The sequence below is a fragment of the Condylura cristata genome, unplaced genomic scaffold (genome assembly GCF_000260355.1).
Source record: "Condylura cristata isolate star-nosed mole 26May11 unplaced genomic scaffold, ConCri1.0 scaffold00029, whole genome shotgun sequence".
NCBI classification, from domain to species: Eukaryota; Metazoa; Chordata; class Mammalia; order Eulipotyphla; family Talpidae; genus Condylura; species Condylura cristata.
In genome coordinates, this window is record NW_004567130.1 from 10,506,845 (window position 1) to 10,515,512 (window position 8,668).

Sequence of the window (8,668 nt, forward strand, 5' to 3'; positions counted from 1 at the left end):
TGAAAAGTATCAGCTGTGAATCCCATTTGCATGATGGGATTGGATAAGCACGTGCACTGCATTGTCTAACAAACTCTGTTTCTTTCTCTTTCTCCCTTCCCGACCCCCTTTCCTCTTTTCCCTCCTTTTCCTGGCAATTTTATCACCTTTCACTGAACTCCCCCCAACCCATGTCTCTTCTGTCCCTCCCTACTCCCTACCCATGCCCACACCTACCATGGTCACCACGTATACCTTTCTCCCCGTTACATGAGGCAGTTCTGACACTGTCTGCTCCCCCTGTAGTGCCAGGCTTCTGTTGCACAGTGGGAGTGGACTGGAAGTCTCTCACTACTCCGGCGTGCCTCCCCCTCACCACCGACTACTTCCCCGACCGCCAGGGCCTGCAGAATGACTACACAGAGGGCTGTTACGACCTCCTCCCGGAAGCGGACATGGACAGGTTGGTGTCAGGGGATGCACTCAGCTGGCTCTAGGAGGGGTCTGGATATGTTAGGTATTTGTGTGAACACTGACTTTTCAAACCTGTGTCCTTTTATTTTAGGAGCTTTTAATAATACAGAAATTTCTCATTTGTTCTTTAGAATTCCATTGACTTGGTCCCTTTAACCATTTCTCCTCATTAATCCTTTCTTACATTTCTTCATGCAGTTGTTCCAAGCACATGAAATCTGATCTTTTCTAAGATAACTGGGCATCAAATTATCTGCCTTCTTTTTTCACCTCTTTGAATTGATCATTTCTCTCAAAGCTGGTTTACGAGTTGTTAGTAATTTGAATGGCTACCAGGGATGCTTGTGTGGTGACGAAGCAATGGAGAAGAAGGGACTGAGGATGCAGGAGTATCACTGAGTCCTGGGCCAAGTGTACTGGAGTGAACAATCATTTGCTTTTTCAGAAGAGATGAAGAGGGTGTGCAGATGACAGCCCAGCAGGTGTTTGAAGAGTTCATCTGCCAGCGTCTCATGCAGGGCTACCAGATCATAGTGCAGCCCAAGGCGCAGAAACCCAACCCGGCCGCCCCGCCCCCGCTGAGCAGCAGCCCGCTCTATAGCCGAGGTGAGTTTGTTTCCTTGGGCTTACATTGCCCCTTTGCTAGGAAACTTGTGGGGGTTCTTAAGAGCACAGGGCATTAGGTAAATTCGGAGTACATGTTTTTCAGCACAAAATTTTCCTCTCTAAATTTTACTTTTCATGAAGAATAGTCTCCATTAGAAGCAGATTTATTTTCAATACTGTCTTCAGTCATCAGTTCTCCTTTTAAGGAAGAGGATAGGACGGACTTCAAAATTCCTACCTGGTTTGGGCAGTACTGAGGAGTAGAGGCAGCTGAACTAGGACTGAACTGTCAAAGCCCACAATAAATATTCTAGACCCAGAAACCTTAATTTATTTCTAGCCTAATACTTGACACACAGAAGATTCTCAGATGCTACCTAAGCCTTAAGTTCACAATTGTTCTTTTTTTCCTATTCTAAATTCATCTTTGTCTTGTTTGTCACTGAATTTAATGACATGAAGCAAGAATGGGGTGTCTGAGTAACAGAGGCTAATAAATGACAGAGGTCATGACACTGATTAAGTTAGAGCCAGGCTCTGGAGAATTTGTTTTTAAAAAAGGCAGAGAATTAAGTGAGGGTGCCTGGAACAAGAAAGTAACAGTCACTTCCTGGAACAATCAATGAGCAACTGTCTACTTTCTTCTCATAGCTAACACGACCCCCCAATTCCCTAATTACCCAACTCTGAAACCTCAGCTCATCTCTGGATTCATTAGTGCAGTGTGAACCTGTGATTAGAAAAGAGGGAGCTTTATGGTCATCCAGTCCAGGCCTGGTTCTTAACAATGAAGTCTGAATTCTCAGTGGATTTTCTTTGAAAGCCCCTTGTCACATTTATCACATGTTGCCATCAATTCATATTCCAGATTCTACTCAGTGCTAACCTCTTTGAGTGCCAGGGCTGTTTCCGACTGACCTTTTTATTCTCCACAATAGAAACCACTGTGCCTGGCAAACAGTGATATGAGTCAATAAATATGCTTATGTATTCAACAGTGTTTTTGAAGCTCTTACTCTGTATTATCACATAGTGTGAAACTGTATAAAGGAAAAATTGAGAGTCGGTGAGAACATTTAAGATGGGACCTGATATGGCCTAATGGAGAAGGAAATGTTTGAGTGTGAAGACCTGAAGTATGTGCAGGAGTAATTAGGAGAAACAAGTTGGGAGCAGAGAGTGGGGATAGAAGCAATGAGACAATCAGGTGGTGTGCAAAAGCCCTGTGGCAGAGGGCATTGTGATACCTGCTGGGTACCCAAAAGGATGCAAACATGATGGAGCATAGTGAGTGAGCAGAGACTGGGCCAGGGGTGTCAGGAGATCCTGGTCTCAGGCATTGTGAAGGATTTTATTATTTATACCAAGAGTAGTGGGATAAATTCACCTTTGATCTCATTGGCCCTGCCCATGCTGCCCACTTACTTTTCTTGGAATAGCTGATTGATGTCCGAAATTCCATGAGCATTCAATTCTGTTCTGTTTGATTCATGAAGTATCATGTCAGATACTTGATCAGAGACTTCTTGCCTTACTATGTCCTTTCTGCCTGTTTTTCTCTTTTGGTAAATTTAATCCCTTTTAAGTCTGTAGTGGCAGAGTGGTACTGTTATAATTATTAGAAAAGCGGCTATCGTAAGTGAGCCTATGCTCCATGCTGATCAGATTTATTGAATACCAGTTGTGAGCAAGATCCTGCCCCCAGAGTTTACAGTCTGCAGGCAAACAGACTTTAAACTGATTGTGGACAGTGCTCTACAAGGTGAAGATGGGAATAACTGGTTTCACCTAATGAGAAACCAGCTACCATGCTAGATGGGCATGAGCATTATCCCATAGCATTGTCTTCCTGAGGGAGCGAGATGGGCGCGAGCATTATCCCTTGGCATTGTCTTCCTGAGGGAGCGAGATGGGCGCGAGCATTATCCCTTGGCATTGTCTTCCTGAGGGAGCGAGATGGGCGCGAGCATTATCCCTTGGCATTGTCTTCCTGAAGACCAGCACGGTGTCTGTGGCATAAACGCAGGAATGCTGGGTGGGTGGAAGCCCTCTTTCTACTTATAGGAAGTGAGACTAGAGTTTTGGTACCCAAGGTCCTATGAGGCCAGGACCTCCTGTCGTCTCTGGCAGTCTCTGCTCACTCTGTGCTCCATCATGCTTGTCTCCTTGGATGTCAAGGAGACGATTGAGAGTGAGCAAATGAAAGAGTTGGAATTAAGCTGGAGTTTCTCAGTAGGCAACCTGCCTGTTGCTCCCTTGGCGGCATCTGCAAAGTTTCTGTATGACAGTGAAAATCCTTTCAGCTTCCACTGTCCTCTCTTCTTCTGATCATGCCCATTCTCCTGCCACCACGGATGTGCCCACCTGAACAAGATCATGGGAATCTTGTTTTGGCGCAGATGTTCACTGTGGCACTCTGACTCTTGAAAGTTTGCAGTTAGTTATCCAGTAGTCCTGCTGATACCCCTAGGCCTGGAGAGTAGGGCCTGAGAAAAAGCAGGGCCCCTTGAGGATGCCAGAGCAGATGCACTGAGGGAGGCTGAGCAGGGCAGAGGGCAGGAACTGTGTGTGATTGGTGTAGAGGTAGAAGTTGGCTGCTGAGGCCAACTACCCTGCAGTCAGAGGCAGGGAGGGAGCAGGAATGAGGTACAGGTGTCCCAGGGCTTTAGAGGTGCTAACTGCAGGCTGCAGCCCTGGGAGATGACTGCCCCAAGGTAGAGGGGTATTCTGTCCAGATCCTGGGTGGTGCTGTGGCCCTCCCATCTCCCTAAGCAGTTACCCTCAGGCTCATTATTTTCCTCTTTCCTATTCTAATCAGTTTTACTGAAATGTTCTCATCCCTTCTGTGGGCAAGGCACTTTCTCAGGTACTAATAAAAATGCAAATGCAAACCAGATTTGGGCCCTAGCTTCCTGGAACTTTTAGTTTGTAAGGACTTGAGACGCCCAGAAGGAGCTATGTTGGGATAGAATTTAGACTGATGATGGGGTCTGATAGCTTCCTGGAGGAAGCTGCATTTGAAGGTGACCTTAAATGATTCATAGGATTTCAATAATGGCCTAGGAAGGGAAGGCAGAAAAAAGCAACAACTGCAGCAAATAAAGAAATGGTCATTTAAGACTGAAACTTGAGAGAGCAGTGTGGGAGCCCCGGGGGCCTGCGCAGGTTGCCACATTGCGGTGAGGGCCTGTGTGGGAGGAGTGGAGCTCCATGTTAGCCCTGCGTCTTCTCTCAGACTTACTAACAGCAGCTCCGGAACTGTCCTTCTCAGAGGCTGAGGCATGAGGCTGTTCTACTTAGAGTGTGTCATCTAGGTGCAGGCGTCCCTCAGCTCCAACCAGCTGCACATAGGTTCAGTTACAGAAAAATCCTCCAGCTTCAGGACTTTTTGCTTCAGGACTTTTTTTTAACCAAGAATAACTTTTTTTCCATGAACCTGCCTCTCTACAGGAAGTGTTTGCTTCCTTTGTTTTTCCTTTTCTGCGTCTGTCTGGAGGAAGTGATTTTGTCTCTGTTAGGCCTCGTGTCTCGAAACCGCCCTGAGGAGGAGGACCAGTACTGGCTGAGTATGGGCAGAACTTTCCACAAAGTGACGCTGAAGGATAAGATGATCACAGTGACACGATACCTGCCCAAGTGAGTCCTGGGATGATTAATGTTGAGCTTCTGTCCTGAGTGGTATCCACATGCTAACTTACGTTTATAGCATGTGCTGCGCACAGTGAACTGTGTGGGTGGCACAAAACTCCACCTGTGGGGGTTGAGCGGCTGCTCTTTGCTTTTAGAGTTACTGTTTTATTTTCTAGGGTACTTTAAAGTTGTAGCTCACCTACTCTAAAAGGGATTTGATTCCACCTACAATGTTTAGCTTGGTTTGTAACATGCAATTAAATGTGCAGAACTGAGGACAGAAGGCTGAGGAGGTTGAAGAAGATTGGAGAATTGCCACCAGCCCCATGGGCTGAGTTGGTTGCTGCGGTCCTGGCTTGCACGCCAAGAGCGGCACTAACTGTATTCAGGCAGGTGTAGAGAAGAGGTGGGAGATTCTCTTTGGGATTTCTGGGCATGTCCTTTATTTTTCAGGTACCCTTATGAGTCTGCCCAGATTCACTACACCTACAGCCTCTGCCCTTCCCACTCAGACTCCGAGTTTGTCTCCTGTTGGGTGGAGTTCTCCCATGAACGGCTGGAGGAGTACAAGTGGAATTACTTAGATCAGTACATCTGTTCCGCTGGCTCTGAGGACTTCAGGTTAGAAAACATACTTTAACTTCCATTCTCACTGCCTTGGGTATATCTTTAACACTTCTTCCCTTTTAATCTGAATACAAAATGATAGCTATTTTAGAAAAACATAGCACAGAAGCACATCGGTCTTGGGTTAAGAGTTTAGTGATGAGGGCCCTCCCTGGTGGTGCAATGGGTTAGGACGCAGCACTGCAAGCTAATGCAGCCGCTTCAGTGCAAATTTGATCCCTGGCCCCAGAGGTGACCCACATGGCACAGCAGACCTCTCCTGTCTCTCCCACTGCTCCTCTCAGCAGTGTACGTCATCAAGCTCCCTGTTCTGCTTCCCACTCTGTCTCTAGTGAATCCTCTCACCACCCCTTGCACCTCTGGCCTGTATCCCAGTTCTGTATGCATAAATAAATAAATATTTTTTAAAAAAGAGTTTAGTGATGAGAGGGGTGGTGGTGATGGGTGCCCAGGAGTGATGTATTTCATGCAAGTTAATTGTGGATTTAAAGATAAGTTTTAGGGCCTCCCTGGTGGCCTAGAGGCTAAGTCTCAGTGCTATCATCACCATGGCATGAGTTTGATCCACGGCCAGGGAGGTGACCCACATGTCACAGTAGACCTCTCCTGAGCAGTGTATTTCAGTCAGTCCACCCATTCTGCTCCCCACTCTGTCTCTGGTGAATCCTCTCACCCCCTGTACCTTTGACCTATAACCCAGTTTCACACATAAATAAAAATAAAGTTGTTAAAAAAAGATAGTTTTTAAAGTAATAAATTTCACATATAGATTGTCATGCAAAGTTGCCCCAAAAATCTTGATGATATGCTCTCTGATGGATTGTCAGTGCAGCTTACATTGTTTGCATATGCCTCACTACCTGTGGTGTCTCATTTCTAGTTTCTCTGCATGCTCTGTGATTGTGATGCTAAGAAGCCACAACTTCACTGAGCCTGGGTGCATAGACAAACCCAGGTGTCTCTGGGATGCAGAGTGAGCTCAGCCTTCATGCTCTCCCACCAGAACTTATGTTTTAAGTGACACCCGAGATGTGCCGTCAGCGATAATGTGTTCATGGAGTGGGGGACCCGCCTGCACTGAGTGTGGGAAGCGGGCTAAAAATGTTCATTGGGAGCACGGATATTACCTACTCTCCTCACCTGCACCCCTGTTTTCTTCCCTCCATAGCTTAATCGAATCTCTGAAGTTCTGGAGGACCCGCTTCCTGCTGCTGCCAGCCTGTGTCACGGCCACCAAGCGCATCACGGAAGGGGAGGCCCACTGTGACATCTATGGGGACAAGCCCCGGGCAGACGGGGAGGAGTGGCAGCTCCTGGATGGCTTCATCCGCTTTGTGGAGGGCTTGAACCGGATCCGCAGGCGTCATCGCTCAGATCGCATGATGAGGGTGAGGACTCCTGGGCCCCTCAGGGACTAAACTTTTTTATTTTAAGTTGTAATACTCATTTTTATTTGTTTATTATTTTAATAATGTATTTTTATATTTTGTATATTTTTTACATCATTTTTGTACAATATGTGCTTTTCCATCCATTTATAGTCCCCATAAACCTGAGGGACTGAACTTGATCTTGAATGTGGAAACTGTCTCCTCGATTTCAGAGGCCTCTCATTGGCTAGTTTACTTACTCCACAACTGTGCAGCATTTATCTTAAATTCAGAATAAGTTGTTCTCCCCTTACGAGAGGAAAGGAGGGAGGGCTGGGGTACACATGCTGGGCTACCCCTCCCAACCTGAAGACACAGTTCCTTCATGCGCTCCTCTAGAGATGCAGTTTTGGGCACAGCTACTTATGTGGTGGGGTGCTGGATTGCTGAGTAGAAATTAGCCTATGAAGGTAATAGCAGCAGTAGTTAACTGATTCTTACATCAGTCGCTGTTAGTTTTCAGCACCCGTGGACATTGAGCCACACTGCCCAGTGAGTGCATAGGGCTCATAGATGTGTCTGAGCACCGCCAGCTAGCAAAAGGCTGTGTGTGGATGTGGGTGTGTATGTTATGGTCTATGAATTTTAACAAATGTATAGATCCATGCCATCACCATTACCACAATTAGGTTACAGAATAGCTTCATGACTCCTAAAAATTATCATCATACTCCTCCCATCCCTACCTCTGGCAGCCACTGGTCTGTTCCTCACCATTACTATACTTAGACTTGATGCTTTTCCAAATGTCATACAAGTAGAAGCCTATAATATGTACCCTTTCCAGGCTGCCTTCTTTTAGTCAGCACTGTACCTTTGAGATTTATTCAAGTCATCCGTTGTATCGATAGTTCACTCCTTTTAATTGCTGAGTGGTGGTTCATCATTGGCCATTCTTTGTTCATTGCCATTTACAACTTCAAATTCAGTGATCTTTCCCTTACACCAGCTGCCTCTTCACAAACACCACTTGTGATTTGAAACATTTCCAGGAGAGCATGTATGCTGGAAAGAACCTGGGTTTTGAGATCAGGTACTTTTAGAGAGAATTCCATCCCTAGTGGGATTTGAGATAAGCTAAATTTTAGTTGTCTGAGACTTAACTTTCTTCTGTAAATTAGTTATAACACAATCTATTCCCTAAAACTGATTAGAAAGGCAGTTTGTTTTGAGTCCAACAAGCAGTTGGGGGCTGCAGTTCTAGAGACAAGCCCCTTCCTGCCACTCAACTGAACAGGGAGAACCTGTGTTCTTTAATGCTGTTTATTGGATTCCCGAGGCCTGAAGCGTGACAGATGTAGCACACACTTTGGGGCGTCACTGGGGCGCTCCCTCGGACTAATGGCTGTCTCTTCTTCCTTTTTTAGAAAGGGACTGCTATGAAAGGCTTGCAAATGCCTGGGCCCATTTCCACGCACCCCCTCGAGTCAACTGGACCTCCAGTTGGGAAGAAGGGAACCTCAGCTCTGTCTGCCCTGTTGGAGATGGAGGCCAGTCAGAAGTAAGTCTGGGCTTCTCTCTAGGTCCGAGGGTTTCAGTGCATGAAAAGAAAACTAAGGTGTAATACCTGATAAGTGTGAGCTTGAAATAGGCCATACTTGCAGTATGGGGCTTAATTTGAGCTACAGATGAATTTGGTTTTATCCACAGTTGTTTTTTTTTTTTCCAGCATGCTGTGAAACTTTATTTTTTTTATGTTTATTTTTACATCATTTTGTGCCTTTTTCCATCTCAGTTGTAATCTCTGTGGGCTTCCCATCACCAAATCACTCATGTGCCATCACCATACAGTCCAGTGCAATTACCACCCCCCCCATTTTTTTTTTTTTCTAAAGATTTATTTATTGTGCATACAGAACTGGGGTACAGGCCAGAGGCTCAGGGGCGGTGAGAGGCTTCACCAGAGACAGAGTGGGGAACAG

The 8,668-nt window shown here is 46.0% G+C and overlaps 1 protein-coding gene across 7 annotated transcripts in view; it reads left to right on the forward strand.

Annotated features, from left to right (window-relative positions):
• DEPDC5 (DEP domain containing 5) overlaps positions 1-8,668 on the forward strand; it is a 105,284-nt gene that overhangs the window by 55,755 nt on the left and 40,861 nt on the right. For 3 of the 7 annotated variants that reach the window (XM_012731085.1, XM_004690933.2, XM_012731087.1), the window contains 6 exons: positions 259-442; positions 899-1,059; positions 4,578-4,695; positions 5,143-5,310; positions 6,485-6,704; positions 8,114-8,247. In XM_012731085.1, coding sequence (XP_012586539.1) covers positions 259-442; positions 899-1,059; positions 4,578-4,695; positions 5,143-5,310; positions 6,485-6,704; positions 8,114-8,247 — 985 coding nt within the window. The remainder of the gene's footprint in view (positions 1-258; positions 443-898; positions 1,060-4,577; positions 4,696-5,142; positions 5,311-6,484; positions 6,705-8,113; positions 8,248-8,668) is intronic. The other 4 variants (XM_012731084.1, XM_012731086.1, XM_004690934.2 and 1 more) reach the window with 2 other exon arrangements.